We start from the raw sequence: 18,818 nt of genomic DNA on the forward strand, positions 1-18,818 counted from the left end.
GCTTCCTCGTTGGATTTATGTCGCCTCAAACGCCATCTTCGATTTTTGTGTCACGCTTGTCACAGCGACCATCATAGTAGTGCTTATCGTATTGATGGGTCCCCCCAATGTGTTCGGCGAAATGCAAAATTTAGGTATGTCCGATGTTTGCGATCACTGTGCCCCGCTATGCCACATGTCGTTAGCACCTACATTGAACGGGTCTTAGTCCTGTAAAGTTTTGTTTCTGTAGCGTATATCGGAGAGTGGTTATGTAACGTGGTGTATGGATGAAACAGCAATTGATTAGCAATCATTCAACAATGGTCTCTGACTATTACAATCATTGACGATAAAAATAAGTTACGGCTAGTATCGTGTTAAACCATGTATTTATTCTTAGCCAGCCAGCCAGCCAGCCAGCTGATACCCATCGTTAAATGTTCTAGCAAGATAACTAAGTTTTTATTACTAACTACTTTTACTGCTAAGATAAGTTTTTATTACTTCTATTTTTCAGCGGCTTTGATTGTGCTTTTAATCATCTACTACTTAGCTAAACTTCCCACAGTCTACATATTAACGTACGTCATCAACGTAAGTGTCAACGTAAAACTGCTCGTAGGAATTATGTGATTTAAGTATGCTTTGGCGGTTTTTAAGTATGTTTATGCTTCTAAAACAATTAAGTGGCCAACTAGAAGTCTAGGATCTGGAGACGACGCCGTTTCTAGGCTCGATTTCGTAAATAATGAAATCTAGAAATGAGACCTTTTTAGTTTCTATACTAACAGGTCCAAATACCTTCTAAATACTGGGCCAATGAGTGAACCTCTTTTCTTGTTTACAGTGATCACTGTGCAGTCAAATAACTCGGGATTTATTTAAAGGGACTCGCAAGTAGTTTCTAAATCCACGAAATCAGTCATCTCAATAGCTTGACCCTGCGATTTGGTTTTCTTAGAGGGTCAGTTCCTGTTAGTCAGCCCGAATATTTTTGGTGCTCTAGATTGAAACCCTGGCGTAGACACCAGCTGCGGGTCGACCGTCAAAAACACAGCCTAACGGCAGTATCTGATGCAAACGTTCCTTTAGGTATTTCTCTATCGACAGTTTTGGGCAAATTGTAGTTTTTCTATTAAAAACATAGTGGACGTGTCATTTTCAATAATCGTCAGCAGAAGCCCATTTCGGTACGAAACATCTTTTTTTTTTACCTTTCAGTTCCAAGTCGGCCAGATGTTACTTGTTACAACACATATTATTGAATTTAATTCGGAATTCGGGGCTCTGAAAAAATATTGTACAATACAAAGTACATTAAAATGACTGAAAACCGTACTCTTTATTTCCCTGTTAGAAAGACTACATTGAATCTCCTGGTGCAAGCCGGACGCCAATAGGTTATTTTATGATTCAGGTTTTCTTTTAGCGTTTTATTTCCTGTATGCCATTGTTTTAGTCTTTAACTAGTTCAGATGATAAAAATCAGGAAAGCGTGGGATACAGTCGACATGCTTGTGCTCCTATAGCTCTGGGTAACCGGCCCATTCGGGTAACGGGCCACGACCGTCCCAGTGGTTGAGCTTATTCTATAATCATAGAGTTGGACCTCAATCGGCGCCATGTGTAAAACAACGTCATGACCCTGCGCCACCTTAGAATGCGGTTTTTAGGAGAGTATGTGCGAGCAAGCACTATGAGCAAGCACTAGAGGGTATGTTCACCGTTGTGGAAAAGCTTGCGGGTAGCCTACGAGCTCTCGCGGACCCTGCTTGCCACCATCATAGCAGGGCACTTCTACGCGCGGCTGGACCATTTCACCTCTAGCTAGGCATCAGGTCCTCAGGACAGTATTGCTGAGTAGTCAACTCTGTCTGACACAACACCGTTTGTCGGTCTTGCTGAAATCTTCATTTATAGATATCTTTATTGGGAGGCGAATGGGGAAGAATAGGGAAAACAGGGAAGATCCACGAAGAATCTTCCTCGACGTATCATCACGGTTAAACGGTCGGCTTGCGTGCATTTAGCTTTAGATATTATTGCTATTCTTCTGAACGTTATTTTTGTTTTTAGCTGAATTTTTTTGACAAATGCTTGACATTTAACCATTTGCAATTTCAATGCGGAAAAACATTGCCTCTGGATCAGGCTTACAAGCCTATCCTAAATATTTTGAGATTTCTAACTATGTTATTCAGTGTGTTCGATCCTTGGAAAAAGCTTTGGTAGTGAGAGTAAATTTAGGACGAAGATCGCATAGGTATTACAAAATTCACTTTCGCGTTGGCTTTACAACTGTGTCGATGCTATCAATTGTTGGCCAGTTTTCGAGCCTGTTTCTATAAGTAAGCATTTGCCATATCGAATTCGACTTCGACTCATTGAGGGATTTTTTTACGATGAAGATTTATGTTTATAGGCAAAAACTAATCTACCCTTGTAAGCTCCCACTTGTTTGTAAAGCTAGTGTAGAGAAGATACCTTCTGATTGACATAAACCTATAAACCTGATGTCGGTTTCATTCATAACAGTATTGCCATCTGACGCACTATGTGCCATATCAATTATTGCTTTATTTATATATAGCAATTACCGATTGCTCTATCGAAGAGACAAGCTTCGTGGCTCTGTATCAGTAGCATAGTAAAACAAATTCCTGTTTATGCCGACCTGTCAATAATGGGTCAGTGACGAAGCAAACAAGGGCTTATTCATTAAGCCCTAACCCTAAGCTAATCCTGCGGACGCTCTAAACGACTGTCACAACGTTTTAACATATCTAAAAGCTTTCCCGACTGATGTTTTCGCCGCTGTACTTTTATTAGGTATAAAAAGCTTTAGGTAAAATGCCCTCAGAGGCCTTTTCGCGGCTTTCATGATAGACGGCAACTGCGCGGATGTAAATCATGCGATAAATCAATAAACAGGAAACTGTCGTTGACTAAATAACCGTCAAATACCATACACGTCGTACTGGTTGCAGGACTCGGCGAAAGGCCTTCTACTCGTACAGTATCTCACGCTAATACCGTTTGCCTTCGGAATCGGGGCTTTGGGAATTGAGTTGGTTCTTTATTGGTACTATGGTCCGCATTTTTTTGCAAAGGTATGCTGCTAGTATTATTATTATTATATTGCAATAGACAAACCGGTCTGGATTGTTGTGATATGGCATAAATTAACGGCACCTTTGGCATAAATTTCACGTAAATATAAAGAGGAGCCTTAGAGTCAGATGCTTGTACACAGTGTATGAAAGGGCAATCTGCGTTTGCGTAATATGTATGACGTCAGAACGCGATACGCCGATTTATCTGTTGCATTGAGTTGAAGGTTAACTGCCTCTTAAGGCTCTCATTTGTCCAATAACAGGCTGGCAAGCTCCGAATATGTTATCGTTCAGGTATTGTGTAATCAAGTTGAACTTATAATACTGGACGGACAAGTTTCGTTATGCCATCGATTTTTCACTTAGCTAGGGAACTTTCGATTCGTATTGTATAGTTAGCGATTGTTTTACATACTATAATCGACTCTTTCCATTTCTCGTCTGCAGTTACTCCACATCACACCCACGTTTGCAGTGATATGGGCGATCGGCAGTATTTCATTAAATGGCGTTACCAAGGAAACCTGCAAAAATTATGACGGAGTGCATCGCGTCACGCTCTGCAAACAATTTCAGGAATTGTTTAGGCCCTGTTGCCAGCGTCTGTACCCCACGTGCGCTTGCACATTTTATAGAACGTCAATTGTAGTATATTACAAATATCGCTTAATCATGCATAAAAAGATCCAGGAAAACCCATTTTTTGGCGAACGTTTAGTGCTTTGGTGAAATATTTTAGTTGTAAAAGGGAAGCGAGTCAATGCACTCATCGAGGTGTCCACACATCTACAAAAAAAAAAAAAAAAAAAAAGTGGCTTTTTAAAAAAAAAAGCTACTTACACGTTTTTTTGTTTCGAAGTTACCGAAAATCGTTCTCATTAGTCCATGATAAGAAAATGAATGAAGGTTAGCGATATCGAGACAATAGCTTAGCATTGTCAAAACGGAGTAGAATACAGTAACGCCACATGGGTAAAATATTTTCTTTTTAAACTAGTCATCTGGTTAAAATTGTTACTATTCTATGGAATCGGTGTGTAGAAGCTGGGGATGTTGGGGGTACTCTCATTCTGCCTTTCGAATCAGAAGTGCTCCGTTCAGTCTTGGATCTACTTTAAAATACAGTAACCGTATTGTACACGGAGACGTAACTTTTCCAGAATATATGTATATTCGAATAACCAGAAATGTCTCAATATTATGTTGAATGATGTTACAAAAAAGACCGATGCTGACAGAGGTCTGCGAACACGTCAAACTGAAAGCCAAACTTACTTATGATTGTTAGGTTATTTGCTGGGTAAAAAGAATCTGCACTGTCGTGATCTGACGCTTTTCTCAGCAAGTGTTTCTCAGACTTTCATGGAAAGTCGTTGCCATCTGCTTCTATTTTGATCCTCTAATTGCTGAATGCCAACTTCAACGAGTGATATCATCATGTTTTTCGTGTATTTTCTTTAGCGTGTCCTAACGGAGGAGCAGATATTTGCTATGCAGGTCAGCAAAACCCGTTTGCCTTTGACTTTTTTTACGGCTGTGGGTACCAGATTACTTGGATGACCATGATTGGTCTAGTGGCCTGGACCCTGCTTTACGTTTTGGAAAAGTATCAATTGCGAATTACGGTGTTTTTGGAACGTGCTAAAAATACGAAACTTCGTGACTTGAAGACGCTTTGGAACATAGAGGACAAAGGTTAGTTATCTATGATATAAATCGAAACTCCCGTTTACTAGAACTCGGGTGCGTTGAAAGGCACGACACCCTCAGTGCAGTAGTATAAATAGATCAACTCATCATGTCCAATCGAGACTTCCAGCTTCCTGAAGCACATGCGTCAATAGTAATTTCTAAGGATCAGATTGATGTGACCGAAAGCAACGCGCAGAATGTTCTTTCAATCGTCAAACAAATCTATCCAACCTGCCATCATACTACGCCGAATCCATAGAGAAAAATCGCTATTGAGGGTGCACAGGTGTATAGAACTCGTGAGGACAAAAGACCTTCTATGTAGTTACCCTAGTGATTTTTAATCCTCTCTGCGTAATTGCAGGACTCAATTTAAGGCGCAGTTTGAAACATCTGAAAACGTTGGGTTGTTTTTGGAGGCCTTTTCACAGCGTTACCTACCGGAAGCGCGGGGTGAACTGTTTTCGCTAAGTCTATTCACGATAAGTCTTGTTAACAAGTAGATCATATCCGGAGCCAAGAGTTAGCTTAAATAGGTGCAGCTGATTTAGAAATAGTTTGGAGCATGGACTCTGAAGGTACATTCAGCTTCTGAGAAGGCACCTTAAATCAGTAAATGTGTTATCTACGTTAATCCGTGCACGTTCCAATTCGCCCAGTATATGACCGTCCAGTGTTTTTTTTTTTTTCTATAAAACGCATAATATCAGAAATATAAAGCGCTGATTCCTAAGCATTATTGAAAATATATAGCAAAAAGTGCCAGTTGTCTTTTCGTCATTCTGCACGTAGCTGATTTTATGAATTTATTTCACAGGTCAATTCATTTCGTTAGGCCAACAACCCTGATTGACCTGCGTGAATAACTCCACGGATTGCAGTTCCCTTTCAAACCATATCTATCTCATTTTGTTGCTATCTAGACTAGTTGCAAAGTGAACCCAGTTACTGATGCTGAAGCACCAGTTGTCTTCTTCCGTCTTCAAGCAGCGCCATTCGTTACCCAAATTGGTCCTTCCTGGTATCTGTTGCTAAAAATTCCGCGTATGCGATCCATTGAGAGAAGAGTTTGGGATAGTGTTCTTGATTAGGATTAACTTGCACGACTCCTCGTTATGTGGGCAGGGTTCGTTCTGATGTTTAGAGAATCTGCTTGTCTAGAGAGTACGATCCGCGGGACTATCGAGTTATGCCGAGCAGTATAATACCTAAGAAGTATCGGAAATCTTTCGAAACTGCATTTCTGATCCTCGTTACAAACTTTTTCTATAGTCAATAGTACGTTATGCCGTCATACAATTCATGCATTTGAAGTTCGCACCGTGTGCAAATTTTCACCTACAAAATCAAGAAGGTTGGCGGCTATCAGTATAATCTAGTACGTGTCAACTCGTCTCTAAATTACATTCACTTTGGATAATAATCCCTGTGTATTTTACAGATCGTAAAGAGTCTGAATATAGTGTTGAATAAATAGAACTAGTCCTAACGTGGGTACATATTAGTAAGCTGCTTCCTTACATTAAATGAAGACTCCAATAACTCACCAATGCTCATCAACTATAAAAACCGAGCGTGTAACGTTTTTCAATATTACCGTTGCCCCATTCAGAGCCACTTGGTGCAGCAACCGTATTATTCGGACCGGAAGACCCGGATGTAGTCGCTGAACGCCGTCGTGTCGATTACGCGACCAGCGCCAATCGAATGAAGGACTATGCCTTGGTGGTTCAGAACTTGACTAAATACTACGGCGAGTTCCTCGCAGTGAACAAAGTTTCATTTCTCGTTCAAGGCAAGGAGTGCTTCGGCCTTCTCGGCGTGAACGGCGCCGGCAAAACAACGACACTCGGAATGCTGACCAACGACTTATTAATATCGGCAGGAACCGCCTACATTCGGGATCAGGATGTGCGCACAAATACCCAATGGCTCTACGAACAGACTGGCTATTGTCCTCAGCAAAATATTCTAATCGATCTTATGACTGGGAATGAAATGCTTAGATTGTTCTGTACACTCCGCGGAGTAGCTGCCGATCAGACGGATACAATTGTTACTCATATCGTGAGCATCATCGAGCTCGCAGAGTGTGCGGATGAGCTTACGCAGACCTACAGCGGTGGTACAAAACGGAAACTCAGTTTTGGTTTGGCTATTGTCGGCAATCCTTCCCTGCTCCTCCTCGATGAACCGACAACTGGAATCGACCCTCGAGCTCGTCGTAGAATCTGGAATACGCTGGCAAGATTTCAAACTGAGATGGGTTCTTCGTGTCTACTGACGTCGCACTCAATGGACGAATGCGAAGCGCTTTGTCAGCGTATTGCCGTAATGGTCGAGGGTAGCATCCGTTGTGTCGGGTCATCACAACACCTAAAGACAAAGTTTAGCCAGGGTTTCACTGTGCTAGTGAAGTTATCTGTCGATTCACAGCTGCAAGCGAAAGCAGTTATTCAGGCAATGCAAAAACTATTCCCCAGCGGGTGTCGTCTCCAGCAAAGCTATCAGGTGACGTAAACATATGGCTAACCAATGAATCAACGATGACATTCGAAGCTATTATTATAATTATAGGGGGCGACAAAAAAACAGTTTTGCAATTATTCCTTCCAATTTCGGGTAACGAAATTTCGAAAAATGAAAGAAACGCTTTGGTTAGGGCGGCTTTCTTTATCATTTTATTTCATGTTTATTTCTAATTAACGGAACAATTTTAGCTCTACTCAATTATCGAAAGGTATTTTTACAGCAAACACTCAGGCACACTTATCCGATGAGCGCATCTATAAAAGCCCCGTAAATGAATAGGGTATGTGAGTTCAGTTAAAAATTTTACGAGAGTTTCTATGGTTGTTTACAAAACTCAGATCAGTTTTTACAGTTTACAGGGAATTGGCTTCAGTGTAATCCCTGAAGGGTCAAATGTTTCTCTAATAATAGCCTTAAGCGTTAGCATGTTGAAGTCCGTCAAAGGCAAACAAGTTCAGCTACACTGTGAACGGACCAAAACCGTAAACATGATAGGCAGAAGTTCTTAGTCCTTTCCTAACTTTATCCTAAAGGAACTCTGGAAAAGTTCTTCTGTAAGATCCCTGCAACTTTCTCTTTAACCAACGTAGCTTTTTTACCAGAACTCGTATGGGACTTCGCAAGACGCACAAGACTTATTTAGATCCCGTAGAAGCTATATGACCATTGCCAGTTCCGTGAACCCTAAACTTAATTACTGAGCAAGTTTACTGGCGTCGTAACAGCATAGATTTTCTCTGTCGTCAATCGAGTCATCTTCTGAAACAAATGTTCCCCTCAGGACCACGATAACTCGTTCTTCTTGCTGACGGAATAGGCTTGATGACTAGGCTCATTAAAAAAATTTAACAAAAATTACTTTAACGTATATTTGAATGCTCTCTTCAATCTGAAGATTTTACACAGCCACCAAAACCACAGCCGGCGGAACGAACTTGGACTGAACGGCGGGGAAAGAAGACCTGTTGAACCTAAACTTTGCCTAAAGCCTGACTTTGTGAAGAGCCACATAGAAGGTGTAGCGTAAATGAAAGACTCGTTGTCAATGAAATACTACTACTCTTCCTATTGTTGCTTTGCTTAACGAAGTAAATCTAGTCATTCCATGTTTTAAGACGAAGCATAGGGGCGGTATCTGTCAGCCCAGTAAGAGCAGAAATTTTACGTAGGTTACGATGCTGGCTTGATTTTAGCTTTCAGTAGTACAGGTGTAAACTGGGAAAGTATGAATCGATCCTTTCATTTGTAGGAGCTTTAAATTGAAACAGGCTTTTTTGCGTGCAGGTTTTTTTGCGTGATTTGAAAAGCTATGAGTTGGTCCGGTGGTTTTGCGTACTTCTTAACTAATAAACTTCCACCAAAACATATTAAGTCTGCTAGCCAAGCAAACCAAGAGCAGAGGCACAATTCACAAAAAGCAAATCGTGTCTCATGATTATCGTTAGCAAAACGGCACTATTACCTATGAGGCAAACAATTATTTGTCGTACTAAATACCTGCTAAATTGTTCCAAAGTATAGTAGGTAAAAGTAGTATATATATATATATATATATATATACATGCGTTTCTGTGGCGTGTCTCGAAAACGGACCAAAATGCCAGCTGGACTGTGCATGATTCTCTTTAAATAATGGCGAATTGGCCATATTAGATCGTGACATGGACGACCTGTAACAGAGAAACTATTACTTTATTATTATTAGTATTGATAAGTTATCGTAGTTATAAATTAATTATTAATTCATTCATAGTTCTATTAGTTATTATTAACTAACAAAGGTGTTAATTTTATCACGCTTTTCGACACTGTTAAATGCAAGGCACAGAAGTGATGCCAAGAAATGTACTTCTGAAGCTTCTGAAACGTTACAGAAACCCACTGATACGCGACCTCTATAATGAATGGTTGGAGGTTGTAGTTTCTTACCAGAGGAAATCCAGAAGGATTCGGACGGTTCCACGGCTTTAAATCGTCGATAATGACGTTTTGGCATATAAAACAACGACCTTCGTTCCCATACATTAAAATAATAACTTTCCTAAATTTCTATAAGGTGAATCTTAAATCCATAATAAGTTTATCGTAAGCTTTTACGTGTAGGTCATAGGTGACGGCGCCATTATACGAAGTGAGGCTGGGCAAGATGGATCTGCAACCCAATGCATCACTATTCCTATTAGGAGAATGCTTCTTGCGCGTCCCGAAGGAATACAGTCTGGATTTTCGTATCTGTCTCAAGCATATTCCTAGTTTAAAATACCTTCTTATCGGGCGCACTAGCTAAAACCTATTTGTAACACACTCATTCTATTTGTATCAACAGCGTCTGCTAAAGTTTCACGTGGCGAAAGCGACTCTTCGTTGGAGTGCGGTCTTTGAACGTATCATGCAGATGCGCAATGACCCGACCTTATCAATCGAAGATGTCCAGGTATTATCTATAGATGCATTTAATGTATGGACTAATAATATATGCACTACGGGTTGGGTAGTTAATCTTTAGGCAAACTTACAAATTATCGTAAAAAGTGCACAAGCTAAAAAGCTTTTTTGCGGCTGCAATTAGCATCTTGATCGGTAAAATTGACACTGGATCTTTGGTATTTATTGATACCTTTTTTACGCTTTGTCCCGACAGATCTTGGATAGAATCCTTGACAGATTTCGAGGACGTTCGGCTGACAGGGCCACTATTGGTTAATAGAAAAATTGGATTTCGAGTAGAATCATCCAAAGCTTGACGTAACGTATTTCTATCGATGTAGTTCGCCGCATCGTAAATCTCTGTATAGCTATAAGGGTGAAATTTCTATCGAAAAGCTTTGAACAGACCAATCTCTATGGTACACAGTCCAGCACGGTTACTATTCAAAACAGTCGCCTACTGCTTACTCACTGCTTACCTTTGGTACAAATCTAGAGCATTTTATAAATTCTAATATGAGTTTGAAAATCTGTGGCGATGGGTAGCGATACTAATCTTTTTTTTTTTATATATATATATATTTATTTTATTATATATCTAAGTCCTTCTTTCTCATTGCGACGTGTGCAGTTTCAAGCTCATATGGTAAACTTAAAGGTAAAAAATCGACTGTAATTAGAAAAGTTTAAACTTAGCAAAAATCGATGCATCGAGAGTCATTGAACCCGACTCGAGCCAAATGAAAGGGTCAAATTTAAAAAGTTTGTCTACTTCTCAGATTTGATGGACGTTCGAAAAAAAACAAATTCAGTAAAAAAAAAATGCCCTAGTGCATAATGGTAAATATGTTGGGGTATTCGATTCGTTTGAAAGAAAATTCAATAGAATATCTATTCTCGTGAGGTTATCTCTCTACAAAGCTTTGTTGCAAAGTTTTAGCAATGAGTGAGGCTCAAGGACCAGAAGAGTGCATTTTTATGCGTCACTGCTTACAACATTTGTAAATAGACCTGGTAAATTAATAATGTGCATGACTGCAGACCAGTTCTTATATCGCCCTTTTGAAAAATAAACGTTTTCTAAAAACAAGCTTGCTTCCGCCCAAATAAAGGCACTTCCTTAAGGTCAGTTTTTACAGAATTGAGTAAGATATTATATGGAAAATAGCTGTTGTCGAAACCCGGGTCGCATAATAATTACGTGAACAGGTGATCCGACGTACAATATAAGCTAAAAACATATCTGTTCGAAAGATTTTCGACTTCAGTTGTTTGTACGAACTTGTGTTGAGGGTTTTGCAGGTATCCGATACATCACTAGAAGAAGTTTTTCTCACATTTGCACGCAAACGCGATTTCACATTGGGCGCTATTACCAACCAGCGCACTGAGGACATGTCTAAGGGAAAGCCACGTCCCAGTAAAACAGATGTACGTAAATACATAACGATTTTTTACTTCTTGCAGCTACGCAAATGAAGCAAAGGGGAGAACTGGGTCTCATAATGCCACCGAGTTTGTGCTCATGGCAGGTAGTGTCATTCAAATATGCTCTAATTACTGACTAACCGTGTTATGTTTTGCCTTATAGCTAATGAAATTCATCATATTGCCCTCATCCAAATGACGCAAGCAAGGTACGGTCCTAAATATGTGTATATATATAAACTTGTTCACAGGAAACAGAATGGTCAGAGGCAGAACGTGAAAGTACGCGTGAGGATCGTTCGAATTCAGACTTTCCTGATACAGTCACTATAGAGGTACGGAACAATGCAGTCCTGGAAGTTAATAACACAATAATAACATAATTTTTTTCGAATACCTTCGTTGACTGTCTAGTATCGCGCTCCTTAAACAGCAGCCCAAACGTTTAGTGTACGATGTACGTACTTCACACTAGGTAGATGCCCACCTGTTTCTCCGTTGTGTTTACAGCGGAAGATTATCGTGAGTGTCTGAATGGCCACAGAGCACTGCCCTTGCAGACCAATCCAGAAATTAACGGCATTTTATGACGAAGAACGTCACGTTATGTTGCCGTATTGGCCCTTCCGCAGTATCTTCCATACAAATCAGCCGATAGCAGCTTCATCATTTCGATCGGGTGCAAACGCATTACAATTATGCTTTTTGATGAACGAAGTGGTACTATAACACACCTTATATAGCAATTCTTGAGAATGACTCCACCAATGGCGACTGCCTCGAATGATTGAGAACTGAAAAGCCCCTCTTTGCATTTTCTGCGGATGATTATTTTGAATTTCTATGGGTGTTCCTCTCGAATAATATCCGTAGCGCCCTGGTAATGAGCAGTGCTAGCGATAGCAAGATGCATGACATCGTCAAAAAACTCTATTCTACGGGAATTCAGGATCCTGTGAACGCAGCAGTGAGTATTTTGCTTTTTGTTATCAAAGGAGACCTAAGTACACGGTGTATCCATTTGGATATAGTAGAAGCCTCATATAACCATATTGACAGAAAGCGAGATACGGCTCTGCCGCCTCCGCAGCGTGAGTATGGAACTGCATGTATCTTTCGATTATCTCTTTCAAGCGTGACGGTTTTGTTGAAAGCAACTGCAATGATAGACCGTCAACTGTAAGTATAAAACGTGCTAGCAAAAAGGCTAAGCCATCTGACCTGACCACCTTAAATCTCTGTATGATTTTTCTTCCGAAGTTACTTAGAAAGCTCTTTGGATACATCAGGATTCTGAGGACACATTGGTGGTTAAACAGCGACCTTAACAACGAATATCCTTACCTGTGCTTCGCGGCCTAAATTGGCGCGGATATAGATCGACTTCCTCTGAGACATGCTAACAATGGTCGGAAGGACAAGATACGTTTAGGTGAAGATTGCGATGACCCTATCGAAGCCAGTACAGCGCTATTTTTTTGACCACATGTTCTTAGTGTCAGTCTAACAAGTTGTTATATACTGTGTTTTCTTATTTCAACTTGACACTTCGCAGCCGTTTTTAGAAAGCTCGAGCCCATCGACGCCCGAGGACGAACAATTGTCAACCAGCCGTATTAATGAAATGTACAGCCAAAGCCCATCCAGGCTCATCAGTTCAGGCCTTAAAGAAGGACAGTCCCTTTTAACCAGTATGGAGGCTCGGGATATGGTTGACAATGAGATCAAGAGTAGCAGCCTTGACATTCGTCCTCCTTACTTTCGAAGGGTATAACTTTCCAAAAATATCGTTAGAACTAAATTTTGTTCAATATTCAAGCTTGTCTTTGTTAACACAAGGTACATGCAGAAACGCGTTGGCGAACCTACAAGTTACCGATTAACTTCTTGCACTTGGCATCGTACAGCAGCTTATTCGTATGTGTGTACATTATATATATATATATATATATATATATATATGAGTCAGCCGCTAAGATTTGTTAATGTGCGCAAACGTGTTACGTTTTCAGCGTGAACCCAAGCTGAAAACAGTGCACAATAAAAAGAGGCGGCCACGCGAATCCACCGGTCGATCACAGGAACGTCATGATCAGGATCATGATTCTCTCATTCTGCATCCGATATCACCTTTCAAAATAAACGACGACGACAATATGCGCAGTTCCCTGAGCGTAAAGCATCTTCCATCCGTAGTGTACCCTTATGTCAAGTTACACTGTGGTTTATTTAAGGAGCTATTGAAACACGCTAGTATATCATGTATAGGTAACACTTATGATCAATTTTTATAGATTTTTTCATCCATATCCGGTAATGTTTCTACGGAGTTTGAAATTGGTTTTTGTTATCGTTGTTCCAGTTAAGTATGACCCAGAGGGGAAGTAAATCGTTCCACGCAAGGAGCCCACATCTTCACAATACCGATGATGCTTTTATGGACCAAGATGTAGGTGATTGGAAGTTAGCTCGTGTGCAACATGCAATATGCATAAATATGCGGTATCGTGTTTACCTACAGAGCTTAAAACCTACAAACAAAAATGTAAGGTGTACAAATCTAGGCATAGACACTACGTTTCGTGCTGGCAGAATCAGTCGTCTGAAACAATAATTAGCCGCAGCATAGGACGTGAACCTTTAAATAATTACAATGGACAGGTCCGCGCCTAATACGTAAAATTTGGTGCTTATTAATTGTTTTAGAAGTTTTGTTTGCGCCTACGTCATAGTTGATGGGCTTAATGACCTATTTAGGCCATAGCAAAAAAAGCGACGCATTAAGGGTTTGCTATTTCCTGTATTCGACTTGTATTAGAAAATTAGCCTCTTATGCGTGAAGCACCTGAAAAGATGTGGAAGATAGGGAAGAAAATAGGAGAAAAATCGAACCCGAGTAAATTCAATTTTTTTTACCTAACAAAAAACCGAATTTTCAAAACATGCATTATGTATTCGCTGCCAGCTTCCACGACCTTTTCACATAACTCAACCAAATGGTTTCTCCACCTTCTGGAAGATCTGGTGTTGAACCCGTCAGTCAGTCAGATTTTAAGATTTTTTTCGCTGTAAAATGTACGATCACTCTGTTTGCTAGTAATCATAAAAAAACAATTGTTTGTCGAAGCATAGTATGGGCAATACTGCGATTGCAGAAAAAGCAGTTGGTCAGGCTCTTCCTTGGACAATCTTTTGCATATGCGGCATAGCGTTGCCATGGAGAAGGTCTACCAAGCCTGCTAAGTAGCGTTATTCATCCAACAAGACTGGACCATATACAGATCGTTGTAAACCGTTTTGTTCTCCTCAAGCATTTTTTTAGTATTGAAGACCCCTCCAGGCCACCGAACATAAATAGTTTGTTACGATGGTGGTCCGGTTCAGCTCTGGACTTGTTTCACGGAGCCGCTTTTTTTTGTTTGCTGCATATTGACGGAGGGATACCACTTTTAGTCACCGGTGAGAATTCTGATTGTCATAGTGACTGCGTGTCGCCCGGCGATGTCGAGCGTTAATGAAAAGCCATGTTTCCTTAAGTCCATGGCACAAACCGGCGTAGATAAAATGACATATATTCCATGTACCCGACAATAGTTCAGTTAAAAAAAATTGCATGGATTATATTCAGCCTAATACTTCAACTTAAGTATTACGAAGTGTACTCAGCTAAATTGCTAAAACCGTACCATGTGTTCAATGATAGAGCCTATATAACACACATTTTTTTTTAGATCGTACTATAAGCGGCGATCAAAGGCCATAGTCGCCGACGTAAAGGGCACGACATTTTTACTACTTGCTTTAATTGATTTAATAAATGGCTCGAGCGATGATTCCGGAAATTGCCGAAGCAATAATTTTGAGAGGCAAGCATTGGCGAGCAGAGGTTTTTCAGAATTTCAAATTTTGATTTCTGCTAAATTTCGATTTTTTTTCCAAAGTGTGTGAATTGCCCCCAGGTGCATAGTGCGACCAACTACTCTTTAATGAACGCAGTTTAGCGACACTTTTCTTTTTTTGTAAGTTCTAGCTACATTTTTAGTGACGATGAAATGATCCGAGTAGCCTCGCGTGGCTACCAATCTAAACAACTTAAATAACGGAACCACAGTCTCAATCGACACATATGCAACATAGCGATGATAAATGTATTGCACACTTTGCGTTTACTCTATTTACAGACGGACAGTTCAACATCGTCGTCCCTCTTGTCGAATAATATCGGACAACAACGTACACATCTTCCCATATCATATGGAGCAGACTAATGTCTCCAAAAAACACGGACAAAGCCACCGAAATGGTCGGAGAATATTGCTAACAATTGAATTACTCATATATAAATATAAATTATGGAATAAAGTTTTACTTTGAATTTGCCCGAAAGTATTTGTTGTGCATAGCAACGTGTCTTCTACAAGTTGAAACAGAACGTTTATAGATGCGGTAAGCGTCACACGCCATCATATCCTCCAACACCAAATACAGCCAGTGAGGCACCTGTACCCTTGCAAATGACGAAAACATGTTAAGAAGTCATCCATGGAGTCACTGTATGATGTTAGGACTTCAGCGTGATTCGTCGTTGCCGTTGGAGTGGTGTATGGAAATACGTTAGCTAGATCTTCCTCTAGTTCAAAAAAATAGTAACCAAATTCAAGGGTGACTGATGATGACGAAGAGGCGTCGCGTAAATATGAGTAAAAATTATATCAGTATAAGCGGCTGTGAACAGAAAAAGATGATCTAATTTAGCCTGTCACCATGACAAATTTGAGGAGACTGTGAAAGAATTAATGTCATCATTGCAGCAAACGTGAGAGGATTTTATCTGAATATTGTACTTGGATAATTTTATTGAGCATTCTCTTAGAAGAATACAATTAATTATAATTTGACATATTAAATAAAATATCTGCAGAAGGGGAGCTTAAATCCTATACAGTAATCGGGCATTTTAATAGAAGAAAAAACTAAATGACAAATAATTCACAATAAAATTTTAAATTTGATGCATCAGTCTGTCAGTTTAATTAATTTTAACGATTATGTCATTTTTTTCGAAATCAAACTTTGTTTGGAAGTGTGTCAAAAAATTTAAGCTGTAAGTAACTTTTAATTTATTCATTGTCGAAGGGCCTTAATATCCATTTCGTGCTCGTGTTTTGCGTCTCCAACTACATTATTTTTTCTTAGCGAACACAGCAACGAGCTCCTATTGAAAGTGCTAGATAAACCAAGGAGATCGATGAAAAGGACACAGCCATTGAAGACGAGCTTTCAGTAACCTAAGCTGTCGCTGCTTCTGCCCCAGACGGGTGGCTTCTCGAATTCGAAACAATCGCTCGAGGCCAACTTGGACCGCTTACCTGTCCTTCTGTACCCGCTCACGCCACTACCATACCATCACACGAAGCATTGATCTGTCATAATCTATTGTCGTCACATTTGAAGGATCGCGATCAGTTCTGTCAAACCACGTTTTCACATAAAGGTAACCATATAGAATGAAGACCTTCAGTATACGCGAATCGGACGTCAGCAGGCAAGTGATTTTCGAACAGTCAGCGAGCCAGCGGGTGTAATACGGAAATTCACGCCTACGATTTTACACGTCACGAGTGTGCAGCGTTGACATTCGCGCTTAAGGCTCTTTTTGGCTGTGCCTAATTCCGAAGTGTTTTCGGCGGCGGGCCGGTCATATCCTAGATAACTGAATATAAGCCATAGGTTATAATCAAATAGTATGGCAGACGGTACGGAAGCTTAAATTTTCCCTGAATTTTACTTCAGACTTTGTTTGTTATTTTTGTTCACATGTGATCGTTTATGGATGTCACAGACATTAAAAGGGAAGTTTCTACACGTAAATAACCACGAACGTTTCAAGCGACAGTTTTACTGTAAGGAAATAGTTCGGTTACAAAAAACAGCTAATTTGGTCAATAGGTGGTGTGTGGTTAGCTGTGAATAGAACTATTCATCCTCATAATCTATTATCTATATCGATATTTGTTATATTGTAATTTGAACGTAAGTTGTGTAAAAATCTGTAAGTGGCATTGAGACGTCCCAACAATTCGATCAGGTAAACAATGACGCGTAACATCTCCCTTTTTTAGGGGAAAGGTTAGACGTTGTCTGCCGAATCTTTCGGCAGGCACTGATCTTTTCTATCAACTCAAAACCTTTGACCTGTGCTGTTAGGAGCAAACCCAGTCATTTTAGGAAGTCCAAAAAAGCCTGCATAGGTCTACTGTAGGAAACATACATGAGTTGTGCCAGCACACCACTTAACCTGACGATGTCCTTGGGACCGCAGCTGATCAGATTTGATTCGAGTGGGGATGTCAAGCTATTTTATTTTGATATAGGTTTAACTGAACAGGCGACTTCAAAGGTCCATGGATAGAGATGCCTATGTGTAAAGCAACACTTCTTCAGGTCAATTTAGATTATCCTAAAATTCTCCACACACATCTCCAAAAAACATTGATAATCGTAACAATCGTAACTTTTTATTGTTACTCAACGTCCGGAACGACATCAAATTATCGAGGTCAGTGAAGGCGCTTCAACTAGGTCAGATGGTTGCACCCTGGCGGCTTAATGCCAGTCTCACGCGAGCTAGAGGTTACAACTTCATGATTTTGCGTGTATTAGCAGAAGACAGCACAATGGTAGAAGTACGCTAACGGATGCTGCGGTTGCACCGACATATACGAATTGTCAAGTGCCATATCTAATAGAGGATATTTTACACAAATCCTGCCACGGCTATTACCGAAATCAGGACATCGAAATCGGACACAACCCCCGAAATCGGACACAGCCCCACCAATTCCCATTGGCGATACGTGCGCTCATGAGCATGCAGTTACGGACCCTGGTCACACTTTCAATACAGAACACTTAAGTCGTGCGAACACAAACTGAAGTCGTTTCCGAGACCGCAAAAGACCACTGAAATCGCTATGCTCGATACGTATCAATCGAATTTTTTATTATATTGAATATTATAATATTGAATTATCGAACTTTATTTAAAGTTCGATAATAATAAAAGATCGATTCCAAACGCTATTCATGAAGCGTTTGGTATCGAATTGATTCAGGTGCACTAGTTTTTGCAGCTTACAGAGAGAGACCACTAGCATTCTAAGTTGAAATGTAACTTAGAATCTTACTTAGCAAGCCTTAGATCAGTTATTTTCTGCTCGGTTCACGTTCGTGTATGCTTCCTATATAACAACTAGTAGATACATCTATAGTATTAAAAATGTTGGGCTTTGTAAATTTTATTAATCTAGGAGGAAACTGCACTTGTCTTGTCTATTTTACTTACGAGTACTATACTCATGAAGGGGCGAGTACTATACTCATGAAGGGGCCATAAGTGATAGCAAGATAAATAGCCAGTTTGCGGTATTTACCATTGAACGGAGGACAAAGAAGTCACGATGAATGCAGGCAGATCATTGGTGACTTCAGCACACGCAGGATTTATATTTTCTTGAGGCGATAGATGGCGCTAGCATAGGGTCGATGAATTGTATCTAGCTGGAACTTAATCCAAATGCGTGCTTTAGCGCCGGGCGCGTGCTTCGTTGATGCTAAAGTGGTGATTCGGTCCACTCAGTCATG

At 40.2% G+C, this 18,818-nt stretch overlaps 1 protein-coding gene across 1 annotated transcript in view; it reads left to right on the plus strand.

Annotated features, from left to right (window-relative positions):
- LOC111267047 (ATP-binding cassette sub-family A member 17) overlaps positions 1-16,196 on the plus strand; it is a 29,883-nt gene extending 13,687 nt beyond the window's left edge. Inside the window, exons 14-23 of the mRNA XM_086971182.1 lie at positions 4,256-4,335; positions 4,557-4,790; positions 6,400-7,298; positions 9,646-9,753; positions 11,049-11,177; positions 11,426-11,509; positions 12,730-12,942; positions 13,187-13,366; positions 13,537-13,623; positions 15,356-16,196. Coding sequence (XP_086827308.1) covers positions 4,256-4,335; positions 4,557-4,790; positions 6,400-7,298; positions 9,646-9,753; positions 11,049-11,177; positions 11,426-11,509; positions 12,730-12,942; positions 13,187-13,366; positions 13,537-13,623; positions 15,356-15,442 — 2,101 coding nt within the window. The 3' untranslated portion in view covers positions 15,443-16,196. The remainder of the gene's footprint in view (positions 1-4,255; positions 4,336-4,556; positions 4,791-6,399; positions 7,299-9,645; positions 9,754-11,048; positions 11,178-11,425; positions 11,510-12,729; positions 12,943-13,186; positions 13,367-13,536; positions 13,624-15,355) is intronic.
- The last annotated feature ends 2,622 nt before the right edge of the window (positions 16,197-18,818 follow it).

Source organism: Varroa jacobsoni, unplaced genomic scaffold (assembly GCF_002532875.2).
Source record: "Varroa jacobsoni isolate VJ856 unplaced genomic scaffold, vjacob_1.0 scaffold_1142, whole genome shotgun sequence".
NCBI classification, from domain to species: Eukaryota; Metazoa; Arthropoda; class Arachnida; order Mesostigmata; family Varroidae; genus Varroa; species Varroa jacobsoni.